Here is a 19,393-nt window from a genome sequence, read left to right on the forward strand (position 1 = left end):
TTGTAAGACATTATGAGGAAAAAAAAGAACTGATCACATATAACCTTTCTACGCAATCTCACCATCACTCCCAGCCACCCCCTCCTCCTCTCCTCATACATCCTCGAAACACACATGTGTGGAACTTGGTTGCTACACAAGATTGTTCAGATGTTGAGAGGTTGTGTCTCTCCAGCCGCCTCCTCCCTCCCCCTCCTGCACCCATCAGCATCACACGGCGCACCGTTTCCACCAATCTGTGCAGCGGGAGGACCACCCCAACCCCTGAACCTGAATCTACCCGCCCTGTCCCGTTATAAATACAGCTTTAATCACACCGGCAAGTCTTGGTCGTCAGAAACGCTCAGGGTTGCAGCAGAACATCCCCCTTCGTCTTATCCCCTTCATCGTTTCCCTGTCTTTAAAAAAATATAAGTCCAACAATCGCACGCCATCATCCATTTTCTCTCCTCTTCTTTTTTTCCAAACTGCGGTTGTTTTTTCGCGGCCAGTTGCATGCATTTTTCGTCTCCCAAAATGGTTTGCGAGACAAAAATTGTTGCGGACGAACATGATGCTATACCTGGGACCAAAAAAGAGTCTATCATGTGGAGCTCCCCCTCGGCCAGCGCGGCTCTCAACCCCGCCGAGGACAAGGATGTGAGGAAAGATGCGGTTTTTATCCGCGAGTTCGAGCGCGGGGATCAAGTGGAGGTGCGCCGCATCTTTTACGAAGGTATTATGGAGAGGATACCAAACACGGCGTTCAGGGGGCTCAGGCAGCAGCCCAAGACCCAGTTTTTATATGCTCTCCTGACATGTAAGTACCCTCATTACTGTGCACCACACGGATACATCTAGCCTGTTCTCTGAGCCCATGACACATCCTAAACGTCCGTCGCCTCATTTATTGCATATATTACAGGTTATAGCGCCACTTTGCGCCTCCACAGTGACTTAGACTTAGACTTAGAGTGTCTGTGGTACTCAATAGTAAGTTTATAGTGTGTCTATAACATGTCTTAACTGTGTCTCTCCAGCTCCCACAGCATCACAATAACACTCCCACAATATCCCAGCAGGAACCTGTCGCTTTTTATGTCTGAGATTTATTACAGCTATCACACAGTTTACTTGTACATATTCGGCGTTTATCTGCATTACAGTGTAGCCCTTCGCTGTTTAGTTGTAACAACGCAGTGTGTCAGAGCTGCCCTCTTTTCTTCCCTCGGCACACCGGCATGTTGCTCATCATGCAACAAAAGGCATGGCCGGGCGCACGGTGCATGTATATAACCGGCTGGCCCGCTCATGATGTGATGACATGCCGGTGCCGTGAATGAATGAGTGAATGAATTTGAGGATTGGCCCGCGGGGTGCGCGCACGTACCCGAAAGCGCTGCCCGCGGATCCCATCGCACACATCTTTTTGCGCACACGCACCGTGAGATACCCCCCCTCCACCTCCTCCTCTTCCTCCCCCCCGCCTCTGCACAAGAAGCAGGAGCCTATGCGCCAGTCTTGCACTGATCTCTGTGGCTTTGTTAATGTTGCCAACTCAAGATTAACGACCCAAGTATGAAGCCTGTAGCCACACATCGTGACCACACCGTTACGCACACACAATAAAACGCCCATGCTGCTACACGCTCCAAAGTGGTGACTAAAAATACATGTCCGTTTTGACTAAGAGTTAATTACATTCACTCAAATCCCACAGCTTTATCAGTAGCATGGTAAGTCCTGACTGTGAAATAAACCAAATTGAACAGAGAAGCATTTTGTTGTCTGAAATGCCCCCTATTGAGATTACGGCTCTTAATTCAAGCTCTACAACCAGAAGCTGACGTGTAAACATGACTCTACGTTTCAGCGCTGGCTTTTCACGCCAAGTTGCAGCGCAGTTGAGTAAACCTAATGACCGGGTGATTGCATGCCAGACAACAACATGCTATGCAGCATCCAAGCCCGCTTGTCTGTGTTTCCATTTGCGCCCCCCAGTGTCACTACCAAATAATTACTCCAATATGGACTGTGCTGGAATGCAAAATTCAGACTTAAAATGTTAACCACTCTCAGTGCCAGGATAACGCCTACACCTTTATTCTGTCAAATGAACAACTTCTGCAAACACACTGATACTCCTTGCTTCAAGGAAATACAATATGATGAATGTTTTTTTGCTGTCTTGTGAAACTAACCTAATTGCATTTCCCTCCCTCTGATCATAATGTTGATATTTCACTGATAATTGCCACTACATGTCTGAATTACTGTGTTTTGTAGATGCTTAAACATGCAATATTGATGCCACTGCTCTTTTTCTGCTGTGTCTGTGTGGGGCCAAATTCCGCCAAAATCAAACATGTGATTCTCTTTTCTGACAGGTTTCGTTTATTTTTCTTCCATTTCTCCATAGTAATGTGCTTTGTCGTGACCAAATCCGTCACGCTGACCTGCTGTGCACCCTTCATTCTCATGGGTGCGCGCTACTACTACAGCAGGAAAGTTATCCACAGTTATCTGGACTGTGCTCTGCACACGGACATGGCTGACATAGAGGCTTATTACATGAAACCCACAGGTAAGACAAGGACCAAACAAAACAAAAACAAATGTAACTCAAGTGCTAATAATGACATGAATATAGGCTGGTTTATCAGTGGGTGATGCTCCTCCACCTGAGGGTTGATTTGAGAGTCAAATGGCAAACTATGAATAAGAGCATATGGAAGATAAACTGTGCACATACTTTACATAAACAGTTAAGACAAGGCCTATGTGCTTTGATTACAGCTACATAATTCTGTAAAATGTCTTCATCTTACAAGTCATTAAGGGTTATATAGAGTCTTCAAGTCTTGTTTTCCTTCAAAGTGAAAAAAAATCTTCAGTGGGATGAGATAATCCCTATTGTTTCCAGTGCTTGTTAACTCTTTTCCAAAATTTTCATACTGTTGCCATTTTTTTTTTTATCCTAGTGGGCTGATCTGCCGTTTTCTTTGCGTCATCACTCTTATACTTGTTCCCAGACTGAATGTGAGGCTAAATCACTTGTTCTTAAAACATCAAGAAGGATAAGAGAGATAGAAACCCCCAACGCCCCCGTGCAAGAAGGCATTCAGGCAGACAGCTGTGCTCCCACACACACACATACACACACACATGCTAGGATCTGTAGAATGAGGCTGGATGTTACAGAGTCCTCAGGCAATGCAGAGGCAGCCAACTCATCACATATGCAGGCCGTCTCTCTCCTTCCTCTCACTCTCCTTTTCCAACCTCCCCCTTCCCTGTCTTTCTTGTCTCCCACCTTCTTCCCTTTCTCACCCTGCCTCCCTCTTGGTTATGGGGGCGCAACGGGCAGCTATTGATCGCATGGAGGAAACTGCTGATACACTTTCTGCAGTCCGCTCGGTGTCGGCAAGGCTCATTTCCTCCACTACAGCTTCTAATTGGAAAAATCAATCCACCTCTTGTGTCATCTCAGACTAATCCCTTTGCTCAGGAAACTAAGCTTTGGATGCATCATGTCAGTGATGGCCGGAGCGCGGTAAAATCAAACGCACGCACACACATGCGGGCCAGTAACATGTGCGTAGTCCCCTGCCTGCCCTGTAACATCTTGGACCCATTTGTCCCCTGTTAACCCAGCCTGAGCGTCCAATAAAAAGCAGCTGTTGGTTAAGCCTCAATTGATCTCTGCCCCCCCCAACATTGTGCCCGCTGGCAGGGTAAGCCACTGCATGCACAATTGCAATTTAGCAGTCCCATTATTGCTGCAGGGCTGTGATGGTTTAGAGGGGGTCAGGCACCACTGCCCTTGGACAATGCTAATGATTATATCCATGCAAACTGAATGGGCCAACAGGGACGCCCACCTGGGCTCCGAAACACTGTCCTGTTGCAGAGGCACTGCTGACGTCACTGCCATTCTTTGTGATGTGTTGGAGTGTGTGTGCGTGTGTGAAATGTGTGTGGGATGGCATGGGGGTGGGAGGGGTGGGGGTTGGGGGGTTATGAATGTGTGTTGTATGTATGTGAAATGTGCAGTGTGTGTGTGTGTGTGTGTGTGTGTGTGTGTGTATTGGGTGTGTGTTAAGGCATGACATGGGGGATGCTGTGTGTATGTAGTAAATGTGTGTGTGTATGAAAGGATGACATGGGGAAGTAGTATGTGCACTGTTTCTGTGTGTTCTGTGTGAATCTATGTTGCAATTGTGTGTATGTGTGAAAAAGATGAAATATATGTGTGTGTGAGAGGACAGCTGCGTGTCTATGAGTGTACTGTGTGTTTGAAAATGAGTATGTACGCGACGTGATGACATGAGTAATGTGTGTGCGTTTGATGCCTGTGTGTGTATAGCATATAATGTATAGTGTGTGTGTGTGTGTGTGAGGGCATGAACAGAATGGCACATGTGCTCTGTGTTCCATATGTACTAAATATTTGTATGGGTGTGCGTGTTTGAGGGGACCACACAGAGAATGTTGTGTGTGTGTGTGTGTGTGTGTGTGTGTGTGTGTGTGTGTATGTGAGAGAGAGAGAGAGGTGACATATGGGAATGTTTTGAGTGCATGTTTCCTGATATGTGTGTGGGAGGAGATTAGAGAACGACACAGTTTTATGTGTACATGTATGTGTGTGTGTGTTTGTGTGAATGCGTGTGTGTATGTGTGTGTGTGTGAGAATTGGCGGCATTCTAAGCGTTGTCGAGGCTGCGGTAAAACTTGCACTTTAAATCAGTATTCCTCATCTTATTTGTCTCAGCTCATTTGCCTAAAAGAATCCATTTTGCTATTTATTCTGGTTTGATGAGTGTTGCAGCATCACAGTCTAAATGTTGTTCTGGAGGCCTCTGCATCCCAGTGAGAATAGAGACAAGATTTGTTGGCGGAAACACTGTTTTAATTGTAGTAACAAAGACAAGAGAAGAGAACAGAGAGAGAGGGAGGGAGGGAGACAGACAGAGAGAGAGGGAAGAGCGAGATCAAGAGGAGGGAGATATTATGTGCGCAAAGGGCACTCTGTATAATGCTCTTATCAGTGAGAACTGAGAAGCCAGTCTTTCTGCGTGTCTGTGTGTGTGTGTGTGTGTGTGTATGTGTATACGATACACCTCTTTCCAGGCAGCGAGGCAGTCAGCAAGCTCAGATCAGTTTAACTGACTCCTGAACTTAGAATCCCTAGAAAAATGGCTTTATCATTGCCATGTAAGTGAAAGTATCATGTCATTGATAACTGGGGAAATCATGAGAAGGCCTGAACAGAATCATATCACCTACCGCGCTATTTGAACAGATATTGCAATTAAATTATATGATTTTTGCTGCATGAGGTCTGTACCAGATAAGCATGTTTCTTGTGTCTCGAGAGTAGGATTTGTAGGCCAGGGCATCTCTGCAGCGCCACCATATTTAATTTATAATGGGATTTTGTGACACATTTTACCTTTATTAAGAAACTGCAACCCCTGCGATTTAGATAATACACTTGGCTACGCTGTGATTTTGATAATGTTTCTATTATTTGTTCAGCCCTAATCGTGAGTCATATTAACTGGAAGTGAAAGGACACTGACTAAAGAGAGCCAGTGTGTTAGAAACAGAGCGACAGAAGGCGAACAGTAATAGAGAGCTGAGTGGAGCTACACATCCCTGTCCGCATGTACGGCTACACCAATCAATACCCTTATCTACTGCGTGTGTGTGTGTCTGTGCGTGTGTGTGTGTTGTGACCACTCACTCCACTGCCACTTAAAGCCAGCTGTCACCCCGGTCATTTGGGCAATAAAAAAGTGTGCATGTGTGTGTATGCGCGTGTTTCTGTGTGTGTAATCTGAGGGCTATAAAGCAGCCCCCATGAACAATAGTCAGTAGTAGTACATGGACATATGAGAGGAAAAAAGGCTTGACTGTTCCCTCAACAGAGACAGCTGCTGATAAGGAAAGAGATTAGCGCCTGCAGATAAAGTATTTAAACTGATTAATTTGAATTTTGATGCGTATACTGACCTGCTGAATTTGGGCGCAATTTAAATGGAATGGATGAGGCTTAAAATTTTCAGGCCACACATTTTCCCATTTTCTTCTCCTTTGTGCCCAGATGTAGGTATTCGAGCGCTTCCTCGAAACACAAAATCTGAATTTGAAATTGTAGCCCAGTTATCTGTGATAATAATCGCATTCAACTTAAAGCCACTGCATTCAGTTTAAATGCATGCCTTATAAAATGCAATGACGCAACTACTTTATCCAAATTCTTTGTCCAGCAGTTAAGCACAACAACTTCAAACAGTCTAAATACGACATCTGCTAGCACTAATCTATTTCCATAGGCTGAATAATCCTCCTCCTCACCTTTCATCTCCTCTGTGGGAAACAACAAGGAAATAATTGCTACCCTATCAATCGAGGATCAGTCAATTTATCAGTCAATATGTATTCCCCAAAGGCATGTTAATGACTACAGTACATCTGGCGAGAGAAATGTGATTGGAAATGAAGACAGAACACTCTGAACCATTAGAGGTATTTCACTCTCATCAGACTATATTGGAATACCACTGGATTGATGACATCTCTACCCATAAGCCCCTTTCCATGTGCAGTCACACACAGGCAAGAAAAAAAGAAGGTGATTGTATGTCTTGTGTATATCTGCTGTGGTCTAATCCCTCGGGTCTGCTACAAACAATCCACAGATGAGATCATGTGGATCTCTTGCTGCATCGATGTTTGCTGAATCAGGGTGTGAATCATCTGCACATTATGAGATCCTTCTGTGGAGAAAGATTTTCAAGTTAAAAAGAAAAAAAAAAAAAGATAATTACTCGATAAAACCAGGGCCGTTTGATGTCACAGATGATCCCTGAACACATACAGCAGCATGAGCATGGGCAGTCCCAGTGGGAATTGAACCCTCAACCCTAGCAGTACAAAAAGACCAAGCGTGCCCCCTGCAATCAGTCAGTCAGCACCTATTGGGCATTTCACTGGATGAGATTTTGGCACAACCAAGTAAACTTTTTATTTAGTTGTTTAACATTGTTTATGGGAATGTATTTTGTTTTTTAATTTTGTTTATTCCAGTGCGCTAAGTTATTTGGACTACCATAACTTATTTTGCTTAAAAGAACTTAAGTTAGCTCTCTATGTGTATAAGACAACCCATCATCATTTTTTTGGACAAATCTGATTGGTTCTTTGCATACTATTAATTTTTTCAATTCCTGTCATATCACAAGCCTGCTTCCCGCTCCTGGCCCACCTATCCCATCATGCCATGCACACTATTCAAGTCTCACAGACTATGGAAGCCGACAAACTGCCTCATTAACCGTGTTCCTTGACATGTCTCCTTACAGACGGCTGCTTGGTGATCAGGGAGTTTAAACTTATTCCGCTGTTGCTCTCCTGCAGTCGCTCACTGCAGAGTGTCAGCTAAATGCCTGAAATTTACACGCAATGTGATGAAGGTGACACCCCACACTGGAACACTGCAGGGTCTCATCAAGACAGGGAACCATTATGATATGTCTCATTGTGGCTCTGTGTGTGTGTGTGTGTGTGTGTGTGTGTGTGTTTGTGTGTGAGAGAGAGACAGTGAGCTTGCTCTGTTTCAGGGTACAGAACAGTTTCCTCCACTGGTACCTACTGTGCTTAATTTAGCTGTGTGTGTGTGTGTGTGTGTGTGTGTGTACGTGAGAGGGAGAGAGAGACAGAGAGAGAGAGAAAGAGAGAGAGAGAGTGAGAAAGAAAGAGAGATGTATGATGGGAGGGAAGGAGGTAACTGCTTGATAGGAAAACAGAGGCACTGCATACGGGGGAGGGGTGTGTGCCTCAACTATAAGCTACATCTTTACAGTATGTGTGTGTGTGTGTGTGTGTGTGTGTGTGTGTGTATGTGTGTGTATGTGAGGGAAAGAGAGAGAGAGAGAGAGAGAGAGGCAATAGTGCTTGGTGGGCAGTCCACAGACAAAGGGATCTCCTGGGGGACGTCTCTGACTCGTCAGCTAAAGCACCTCAGCAAACACCAGATTCATTTAGCATCTTTCTCTTCCCTCCGTCTGCTTTCTCGCTCTCACTTTCCTTGCTCTTTCTCAACATCTCCATCACTTCTTTTTTTGGACCCTCTCTCTCTCTTTCTACTGCTCGGTCACGCCTCGTTACACTCTTGTCCTCTCTATTTCTTATCCCTGTTGGGGATGTTGCTATTTTCTCGCTATCATGGCTCTCTGGTGACCAATCACGAGGCCAGATCCTTACAGATGACCAGTTGTGAGGCCTGTAATTGACGAGAGAGCCATTGTGTGTGTGTGTGTGTGTGTGTGTGTGTGTGTGCCAAAGAAAAAGCTGCTCCCTGCGGTTGGAGCCACATCACCGCCCTCGTTCCTTCCCACCACCCTTATTGTTCCTCCTCTCTCCCACTGTCTATTTCTCATCTGTGTTGAGGGTGTGGAGGAGGCGCTGCGGTGCCAAGCCACCGGGCTATTCATCTTCCTGGCAGAGAGGAAGGGATGCTTCCTCCCGGCCAAGAAAAGGATCTCAATTCTCTTTCAGAAAAACATAAACAAACAAGAACTCTAATTTACTAATTTGCTATTTTCTATGTTCATGTATCAGGCACAGGGGACAGTTTCATTAACTCCTCCGGATTTAGAAAATAATATATGACTCGTCAAGGCAGAGATTTTTTTTTATAGTGTAGGTTAGGGCTGCGCAATTAGTCAAGGCTGTGTATCTAAACTGCAACATAGATATATGCAATATCCGAATCACAGCAGCTGCAATTTTTTGATTAAGTGAAGATTAAATATGACAGTGCACCTATAAATCAAAGTCTCCAGACAAAAAAGAAATACATAAAATAAAAAAAATGCATCATCCTCATTTTACTTTTTTCTAGTTAAAATGAAAATGATGCAAAAATGACCACTCCTACTAAAATTGCAAATATTCACGCAATCACATCTGTCAAAGTAATTGCAATATGATTTTTTTTTTAAACATATCGTGCAGCCTTAGTGAAAATATCATAGCCATATGCAGCAAAACAGCAACATTTAGTGATAAAAATAAGCTGTTAGAGCAATATACACCATGAAATTATCTCTTATAGGCTAAATTAGGAACAACAACAACAACAACAACAATAATAATAATAATAATAATAATAAATTTTCATAAAATAACATTATATTCTCTGGTGTTTCTGCTGTTAACAGACAACAATGGTAAAGATGAATAACTTAACAAGTGCACCGACACGTACATGTTACACCTGCTAGTGTCCTTTTGAGGCTACTTCCTCACTGTGGTGTTACAAAGTGACACATCTTGAAAAGTATCACCCAAGACGGACCGAATGAATGAATGAATGAATGGGCGAACAAACACAGCTCTTAATGCATACTAAGTGCGAGCACTAATGACGCTAACAGGCATCAAGAGAGATCGGAGGCATCATTAGTCAGTTAACTGTATCCTGTGAGTACGCTGGCGTCTCTCTGCGCGGAGAAGAAGCAGAGAGAATCATAAATAATGCACCGTAGCCTCACTAGCCTTAAATCAATACAAGCCAAAGACTCGCATCAGAAAGTCCAGATGACATGTCAGCAGCAGCATCATTAACTGGAATGCCGCGCGTTTTCTCACGAACACCAACTCCCCGGTGACTAATCACAAGGCTTGATCCGTGCAGATAAAGATAACGCTTTTGTGCGGCCTGTTATTGATATGTAAGCGATGACTGTTTACGTGCTGCACAGATAAAAGAGTTTCCTGCAGTTTCAACAAAACATCTGAGTATTGATTAAGAGCAGGAGGGCTATGTTTTTACTCCCCAGATTTCAACCTAGTGTGACCCACGACAAATCTAGGTCAAAAGTCAGAGAGTGAGAGAGAGACCGAGACAGAGAGCGAGAGAGAGGGAGATAGTAAAGTGTAATATGTGTGTAAAATGCAGGCATGTGCACACTCACATGCAAACAAACAAGCATAGACACACTGATGGGCCAAGGCGGTAAAGCTAATTGTAGATGGTCAGGTAATGCCCTCTCAATAATGAATGCCTCTCAGCTAATGGACGTGTAACTGGGAAGTGTGCATGCTCTGTGTGTGTGTGTGTGTGTGTGTGTGTGTGTGTGGCAACAAGTCATTGCATCAGTCTCCTTTGCACATTGGGCGTTGTTTAGAGGCCAAGTTGACGGCGAAGGCTGCATCAATAGTCACGGTGTGATAAGCATGAATAATTCATCCTCTGCAACCGCATCACATGTGTGTTTGTGTGCATATGATGAAAAGTGTGTCCCGCGTCTGTTGTGTATCTGCTCTCACCCTCATTTGTCCGTGACACAGGGAGAAACTGCTGATGTACGGGCTATCGGTGACAGGGTGATCCATACTCCCAGCATGCACTGTGACCTCAGGGGGGAGGAGCTGGGTGTGTCTGTATATCTGTATGTGTCTGTGCATGTGAACGGATGGGGGTGGGGGGATTAAACTTAAAACGACATGCTGTAGACAGCTTTAACAACATAGTCTGACTAACACGTTATCTATATAACCACATATTATATGTGATATTACTGATTAACATGCCCCGATGACTTCTGGTCTTTGGATCCCTGTCCAAAGCAATTTGCCATAATTTAAGTCAATCTGGACTGGAGTTAGGAGACTTTTGAAACATTAAATGATACCCGTTCTTTTGCTGATTGTCGCAAGATCTTATAACACATTCTTATGTTTTATTTTTACTCATAAGTATGCAAGATGTATCAGATAATGGACTCAGTGTTGCAGATGCTTGAAGGTGTATTTCCCTCACTCCACAGGAGCTTGGCTAGTTGCTCGTACCATACACATGCTGGTATTGTCCAAAGCCTGTTAGCATGCAGTGCTGAACCCACCAGAATGAGACTGTTGTCTGCTGTCTCACCAGTATCACTGTGACAAAGACAAAAAACTTATTATTTAAAAAAAAGGTGGGTTTCTTTTAAGATAAAGTCCTAGATCCAATTTTGACATCTTTTCAGTCCTTTTGAAATGCAACACATTGGTTTACCACATATTTTTCTTGCATATTGCTTCACTACAGATGTACTTATTTCTTGCTTGACAGGGTGCGTGGGTCTGTTACAGTCCTGTAGGACCAATCAACACACACCACAGAAACACCTACAGCATGTCTTTTCTACACATTGGGTGCTCACTCTGCAATGAGACCTGTCAGGAAAAAGATATAAATGAAATTTTCATTTGAAATTTTTCATTTTCCAAATCAAAGTCAGGCATTTATGATGCTACTTTGGCCGTTGTTTTCACACTTTCTTATTTACCATTAAGCTGGCTGGCTGCCTGTCTATATGCGCAAGGCACAATTTATAGTTGAAGGTAATCTAAAGCGTGAATGTAAACAATGTGGCAGTGTTTGCATTGAAGCTTTTCTATGTATGTATTGGTGTGCATGCAAAACAATACAGTGATCAACCCAGCAGAGTGCACAACCTCACAAAGACTTTACACCAAATTGGAGAAACTTTTCAACCCCAAATACGTGTCAAATAGCGACAGTTTTTGTGCATAGACACTATTTTTTATTGAAGCATAAATCACGCTTAAGTAGCAAGTGCAAAACAAACAGTAAAGAGAAATTTAATTTGTACATGTCTCATTTCGGTCCTTTTTACGGTTGATTTTCAAGTGTCGATTGCCCCTTTAGGACTGTAGTAAGAGTTGTGCCAAGAGTTGTGACAATATTTTGGGTCAGACTCGCTCAGGATGATGCAAATTGATGGGAAAAAGCCAATGTTCTACATGATCTGGCATCGCACCACATACCTACTGCATGGAGACATCATCGACCCCGACAACCCTTAATTGCTCATTAACGCCTGCCAGGTTCAGATTAAGGATGTGAGGGCGCGACAGTTTCCCTCACTGCTGTAGTATCAGCTTCGGAAACAGAAGTCGAAGGCTATTCTTGTGACAACAATGATTTGGCTGCTGAGAAAGATAAAAACACCCTGTATAACACTGACAACTGCACAAATTCAGCACACAATACGGATCACAAGAATGCATCGGCAATTTCTGTACGCATGCATGTGCATACGCGCGCATGCATACAAGCAGACAAAAGAGCCAAGCCACTTAAGAGCTTTTGTTCGGGCTTACACCCACCGAGTGCTCAGGACAGCATTGGGCTCACTTAGAGGTGAACTATAGCACAGTGAGGCGGTGTCTAGACTGAACGCTTATCAACCGAATTAGCCCTCTAGGTTTCATCTGAGGGAAAAGAGGATAATCTTGTTAGGCACCATAAAAACTATGTGTGTGTATAAGCACTCGTGTGTGCGTGTGTGAGATTTTTTTTTGTTTTGTTTTGGGTTTTTGGACACGGCTCATATCGCAACATCAGCCTGTATTATTTAGCACTCCCACATGCATGTACAGAGGCATATTCATATCTTTGCGCTGCAGTTAAGATGAGATGTCTCGCATTAAGAAAACCATAATCAGATTGTTCCTTGATAAGAGGATCATTACAAATGATGTTCAGCGCTTAAAGCTCTTTTTTGCTCTCTCTCATTCTCCTTCTTGATTTATTTATCGTCTTGAGATCATCTGCATTCTCCAGGTCAAACCCTCCCCCCTCATCTGTATTAATGGTAGAGCCCACCCATTATTGATGTTTCTCTGGCCTCCCTTCCCCCTTTGGCTTTGTACACTCTCATGGCAGTAATGGATCCTTTCAGGCCTTCCACTATTACTGTTAATACTGATCCGTCACCCCTCTCCTCTGTTTCTCACCCTTTCCCTTGGGAAAGATAAATGAATAACTTCTTCCTTATCATCTCTGTCTTTCCCCTCTTTTTGTGTCTCAAAACTCATATCCAGGGGAGCGTTTTCCTGCGTCTTTCATAACACCTTCCTTTCTCATCTGCAATCAGTTACATACATTCAGTCCTGGGAGCTGCCAAGTACAACATTATTGTACAGTTAACCATTGAGCTGCCCTACTCAGGCTTGTTGGAGTAGAAGGGGGAACAGTCTCATTATTTCAGTTTCGCCAGGTAGGTTCTGAGCTGTAACATTCAACCGTCATGCAGGTCTTGTCGCTAAGATTCAGAAGATATTTGTCCGAAAAGGGAGGAAAGTGGAAAGGAAGGATTACAAAGAGGAAAGTTTTTGTTCCAGATCCATCACCTCAAACACCACCTTTCCAGTCAGTAGCCTCATGGGATAAAAGTTCAGCAGCCTCCAACAACCATACTCTTATTTTGTTTCCACTGTTCACTTCATGAGACAGAATCTCGGCACAGCTGCATTCCAAGGATGACTGGATCAACCACCTGCCTATCATTAGCTAACTCAGGCAATCAATCAAAACTCAGTCAACTCAATCAGGCAAAGAGACCATATGACGTAGTATGAGAGAGCTGAAGCTAAACAAACTGCTGCTGTGATGGTTTAAGTGAGCAAGCACATTGGTAGCATATACTGGTAAGCATATTGCAAGCTTGTCAGCATGTTGATTCTTGCTGTTTTTGTAAGAAAAATCGACTTGTAATAGGCTCATTGTTGCATGCCTTCAGGAGTAACCAGTGTTGTTTCTGTTTTTTAATTTGGCGCACTGTTGCTTCTCATTGTCATGCTCACCTAAACCATGCCCGTGGTTCAGGACACTGATCAGTCCAGCTGTTTGGTGTCTTGGGTCAAACGAAAGTGATCTTGCGATATCAGATAGCTGTTTAAGGTTATGGGTTCAGTGCCTTTATTCCAAGAAAATGTTTTTCTCACAGTTGTATATTAGCTGCAATGAGGATTAAACCTCTAACTTGTTAGCTACAGGACAGTCTGTGTAACATTAGGTCAGTAATCAAACCCTTCGTCCTAACAGCAGCAGACAGACACATTAGTGTCTGGGATGGAGGAGCCGTCATGTATCTGTCTGTCTGTGTGAGCAAAAGGGAAAGTCCTATCTCAACTGTCTCGCTTCAGTTGTTTGACTCCCACTAACTTGCCCCCCAAAGCCTCCCTCCAGGCTGTCCCGCAGAGATAGTCGGGTTAAAAATTCCCATCAATGAATGTGCGATAGCTACACACACATCCTAGCTCAGGTACTGGCTCAAATGAAACCTTTAAAATCCTGTTTTTTATTCAGAGGAAGTCGACTGGGCACACAGGCTCAGTGCTGAGCTTCACCCTCTTACAGCTGTAAACGTTTACACCTCAGACACCACACCAGTGCAAAGACTTTCTCCTACTTGCTGCCGCTTCCTCAGCAGCTCCACTCATGCAGCTGGCTTCAGTGCCTTGCTCAAGGGGCACATTAACAGTTGTTGTAGTGTGAAGAGAGGTCCACTTTTTTTTTTTTTAAATTTCCAGATTTCCAGTTAAAAGAATCTAGTTTGACTTGTGTGCTCCGGTCCTTTTAGAATTTCACTGGTAAAGACAAAGTTATTGTTTCTAAAAAGTGAGTACATCTCAAATTAGTTACATTTTACCTTTATTTAAGTAAATTTTTATAGCAGTACTTTTACTTCTACTTTAGTAAAACACCATCACAGTAACAATACTTCTACTTGAGTAGCAGTTTCTAGTACTTTTTCCACCACTGACTATATTAAATTTCTGTCATTTGACTAATCAATGAATCGTTTCAGGACTAATCAAAAGTCTGTCCTGCTAATCACAAGGCTACGACTCTGCTATATGAACATTTTGGACCTAAGTCTAAAAACCAGAAGAGGAAACATTAGTGGAGAAACATGTTTTATTAACTCATATGTGAATTGGAGCCTTAAATTCTACACTTTCTCTTGAGCTTCCTGGCTTCTGTCTCTCTCTTTTGTTCCATCCACCTCTCTCAGTGGTCTCTCTATCTCCCTAACTCCAGGGAGTGACATCCCCAGCAGAGATAATGACAGATTAGCGGAGCTGAGCCCCACTAAATCCATGCAATTTAATAGCAGCGATGTCAGATGCCGCAGATGTAAAGTTCCTTGAGCTGTTATATCATGAGGTTTAGAGGTCAAATAAACCCTCCTTAGCTCTTAGAGGTGAAACAGATCGAGAGAGGAAAGGATGAGGGGAGAAGGAGGGTTATGTTTGCGTGTGCATTTTTCATAATAGAGTTCATTGTTGTGTGTGTGAGCCAAGTGATCTTTTTGAGCCACAGTGTTAAGTAATACAGTCATACTGATAAGCAGATAGACACACACACAAAAGGCATGGTTGGCGTGCTTACTTTCCTATCCTCATTCCTGGCACAGGCTCAGTTCAGACAGATGGTCAGCAGGGCTTTATGGAAGTGTACCCCCCCGCCCACCCCTCTGACACACACACATACACACATACGCACACACACATACATACATGTTCACGCACGCTCAAGAATAATAATGCCAGCAGCATGCCACCGGAGTCCACACTGTAGACTTGACATCTGTGTTTGATGAAACATCATTCCAGAAAACTGGGGAGAATAGCTGAACACTTCGCCGCGTACAATTTCCAGGCTTTTTGCAAATCCGAACAGAACAGAGGCTCTCTTATCAATCACCGGTAAACTCCTTTATAATACATAACAGTGTGTGAACTGGCTGCTCGCTTCTCAATTAAAGCCGCGCTAGGCAACTTCACACAGTGGCAGCACCAAATTATGGAAGGCTTATGGGGCAGGAATTGTCATGCAGAATACTTGTCAACACAGCCATTTATTACCTCTCACAACGGTATGGAAATATGCAGTGAAGCAGCACTTTTGCCTGTAGCCACCAACTGAAACACATGCTCATTAATATAACATGCTCTAATGTGTTGTGTGTGTGTGTGTGTGTGTGAACCAACTGAACTTTTTGATAATGTGGTCTAAAAAATGCAGCGGTGCTTGCATACCATGTTATCAACTCTAGATAAAGAAACAATTATGGGGAACATCGTTGGGTAAAGTGCTTAAAGACATGATGACCTGGGCAAACATGCTGCTTCAGTGTGTGTTTTTATACTGTGCTAAGAGGTAACTGATTGTTTTTGCCTTATAAGCTTTCTATACAAAACGGCAGCAAGAAATAACTGTTTAAATTTCTTATCGTTTGGGGGACTTAATTACCCATAACTCATGAAATGCAACGTCAGCAAATTGCGCGCTCCCTTGACCTAAATTTCTTTACTGTACTGGCTGGTTTGAATGTGGTGAAAAAATACATTCCTCTCTGTTATTGTGTCTCAAAACCCATATCCAGGGGAGCGGTTTTCTGTGCAAGGGAGCTCTTTCATAGGGCCCCTCTGTCTCATCTGTAATCAGTTACATGCGTTCAGCCCCGGGGGCTGCCAAGTACAACATTATTGTACAGTTAACCATTGAGCTGCTCTGCTGGAGCAACTGGATGTTAAGAGCCTTGCTTCAGGGCTGCATAGTCAGACTTGTTGAAATAGACCTGATTGGGAAAAAACAGACCCATTCTTCCAGATTTGCCAGGTTGGTTTTAAACAGTACTACTCAGGTGTCAAACATCTGGGCCCAATTGGATGTGAAATGTTTGGACAAGGAAAGGCACAAACAGGTTTTTATAAAAATACATAAAAGGTGATTAGATCAACCATCTGTCCATCATTTGCTAACTCAGGCAATTAGACAACCAAAACTGAAGCAACTGCTCAGAACACAGTTTCATTTTTTGCTTTTAAAGGTGCCCAGTGTAGTTTACGACTACAAGTGGAGCTATAGTGCAATCTAGGAAACGTGCTGCTTCAGTGTGTATTTTTATACTGTACCAAATTATAATAAATGGCTGTGCTGACATGCATTGTGCAAGATTGTTTTTGCCCCATGCACTTTCCATACCAAATGGCAATCAGAAATAAATGTTTCAATATCTTATTGTTTGAGGGACTTTATCACCCATAGTTCATAAAATGCAGTGCCAGCGAACTGTGTGCTCCTTTGACCTAAATTTCTATAGGAAGGTGGCTGGTTTGAATGTAGTGAAAAAATAAATTCCTCTCTGTTATTGTGCCTTAAAACCCATATGCAGGGGAGCAGTTTTTTGTGCAAGGCAGCTCTTTCGTAACACCTCCCTGTCTCATATGTAATCACTTATATGCATCCAGCCCTGGGGGCTGCCAAGCACAACATTATTGTACAGTTAACTGTTGAAATACTGGAGCAACTGGATGTTAAGAGCCTTGCATCAAGGCTGCATAGTCAAACTTGTTGAAGAGTTGAGGGGGGAAAAAGCCCCATTCTTCCAGCTTTGCCAGGCAGATTTTAAACATTAATACAGGTGTCATGCAGGTCTACTTGTCATTACTTATCTCTAAGATTCAGAAGATATTTGTCCGAAAAGGGAGGGAGGTGGAGAGGAAGGATTACTAAGAGGAAAGTTTTTGTTCCAGATCCATCACCTCAACCACCACCCTTCCACTCAGTAGCCTCATGGGATCAAAGTTCCCAGTAGCCTCACAAAGTCATAGTCTCATTTTGTTTCCGCTGTTCATGTGAACTCACAAATCTCCCAACAGCTCAGTGAGATTATGTAAAAAGCAGGATTCTGCACTGCCTCCTAGTGATGTCACCCCCCTCTAGTCATCGAGGCAGGGTGGACAAGGGTGTGCCTGTTGCTGCCGCGACCTACATATGACAGTTGTTTGATTCAGGAACACAAGCCTCCGGATCAGCTTAACATGGCCTGCGGGGGCCACAAATCCCTCCTGACACACGGGACTCCAGAAGCATGATAATAATGTCACCGCATGTCTATGTGTGTGACGTCATGCATGCATGTGAGAGTAAGAGAGACAGCGAAAGGAGAGAAAAAAGGGAGAAAGGGAATTTGTGAGAAAGCGAGAAAGAGAGGAAGACAGACAAGAAAGATTGACAGAAAAGACAAGAAAAAAGTTTGTGTGACTGTGTGAGCGTGTGCATGAGAGAGAAAAAAAGAGAGAGAGATTCAGAGTTCATGGCCAGGAGGAACCAGATTTTATTTTCTGCAGGGCAGCTGCTGCCAACAGTGGAAAAGTCAGATTTATTTAACAAGCAGATGGGATTTTAGAACAAAAACATGAAACTGCTGCCAGGCCATGCCATAAATATTACCACTGTTGATGGAGAGGCTATTCCAACATGGATAAAGGAAAATGATGCAAGGAAACGCACCCGCACACCAGGCTGCTTTCAATGGTTATATTCAAAGGCGCCTGATTGTGATTCAAAGGACAGTGATTTCAAAAGGAGTGTGATGACTGCTAACGTTTTTTGATATGACAAAACATTCCTCTGCTTCATTAAATGCTACTCATTTGTTTAGCACATCATTAAGCAGTGATTCTTGTACTGTTTTTTTTTTTTTTTTCCTTTTTTTTCAGATGTGCTGAGTTGGGGTAATGTTAGTATTGGATTGTTCTTACATTTTTCTCTCTCTCTGTGGGGGTCGATTTTTTTAGCTGCTGGGGTCCAGTGCTACTAAATATATATATCAAAGAAACACCACTATTCCAACCACTGAAGTCTGGAATATGCACAGTAGGCTCACAGTAGCACAGCTGGCAAGATACATCTATTACACTGAGGACATTCTCTATCTCTTCTGCACTCTACATTGTCACCTTAATCTGCACTATTATCACTGGACATGTCACTCAAAGGTAAAATGGAAAGGTACACATAACCGCTCAGTGTTAAAGAGCGCAGCTTACAAACTGCAGGCTCAGTGGAGCACAACTACAGATCAATATTATAATGGGCTGATATACACACTCTTAGCAGTACTCAGGTGGAGGAGCATTGTCTGCTGACATGTTTATGTATGTTGGACTGTCCCTGTTTGTGTAGCTTGTCTTTTTGGTCCTGTATCAACATCCATCTAGGGTACTCTGGTCACAAGTGGACAGCAAAGACAGATTTCCATACGCATTTATGTGTCTCAAACAAATCAGTCACAATTAATTTCTTTTCCTTCTTTTCTTAAGTTAATTCCTCTTTATCTTACTTCACATCCCTCCTGTGCCTTCATCCTCCTCACCTCTATAATCAAAGTTTTCACTAGCTGCCTAACACTACCCACCCATCCTATTCCTCATCTCTGGACTATTAATGAAGCAGCTGTGCCCACCCTTTCTATTCTTTAGATTACTGAAAGACACTGTCAAATTACCAGAAAAACAAAACAAAGCAAAACAAACAAAATTCAAATTTGAATTTGTCGCCAACAGTCTGCTATAGCAAATGTTCCTTCCTTCTTTCCACAGAGCAACTAGGCTGTCTTCCATTGTTGTTGGGGACGCAATGGCACACATAAGCATTGACGTAACTTTGTGGCCCAATGCGCCCCTCAACACCTCTGGAGGTGGTTTGAGTGATCGGATCACAGAGCATCTCCAGGATGCACTGAACCCGATTCACACC

General features: G+C 43.3%; 1 protein-coding gene across 1 annotated transcript in view; it reads left to right on the plus strand.

Moving 5' to 3' along the window:
• The first annotated feature begins 356 nt into the window (after positions 1-356).
• The window catches only part of nat8l (N-acetyltransferase 8-like), a 29,728-nt gene continuing 10,691 nt past the window's right edge, over positions 357-19,393 (plus strand). The window contains exons 1-2 of the mRNA XM_030076625.1: positions 357-799; positions 2,399-2,563. Coding sequence (XP_029932485.1) covers positions 496-799; positions 2,399-2,563 — 469 coding nt within the window. The 5' untranslated portion in view covers positions 357-495. The remainder of the gene's footprint in view (positions 800-2,398; positions 2,564-19,393) is intronic.

The sequence above is a fragment of the Myripristis murdjan genome, chromosome 18, assembly GCF_902150065.1.
Source record: "Myripristis murdjan chromosome 18, fMyrMur1.1, whole genome shotgun sequence".
Lineage (NCBI taxonomy): Eukaryota > Metazoa > Chordata > Actinopteri > Holocentriformes > Holocentridae > Myripristis > Myripristis murdjan.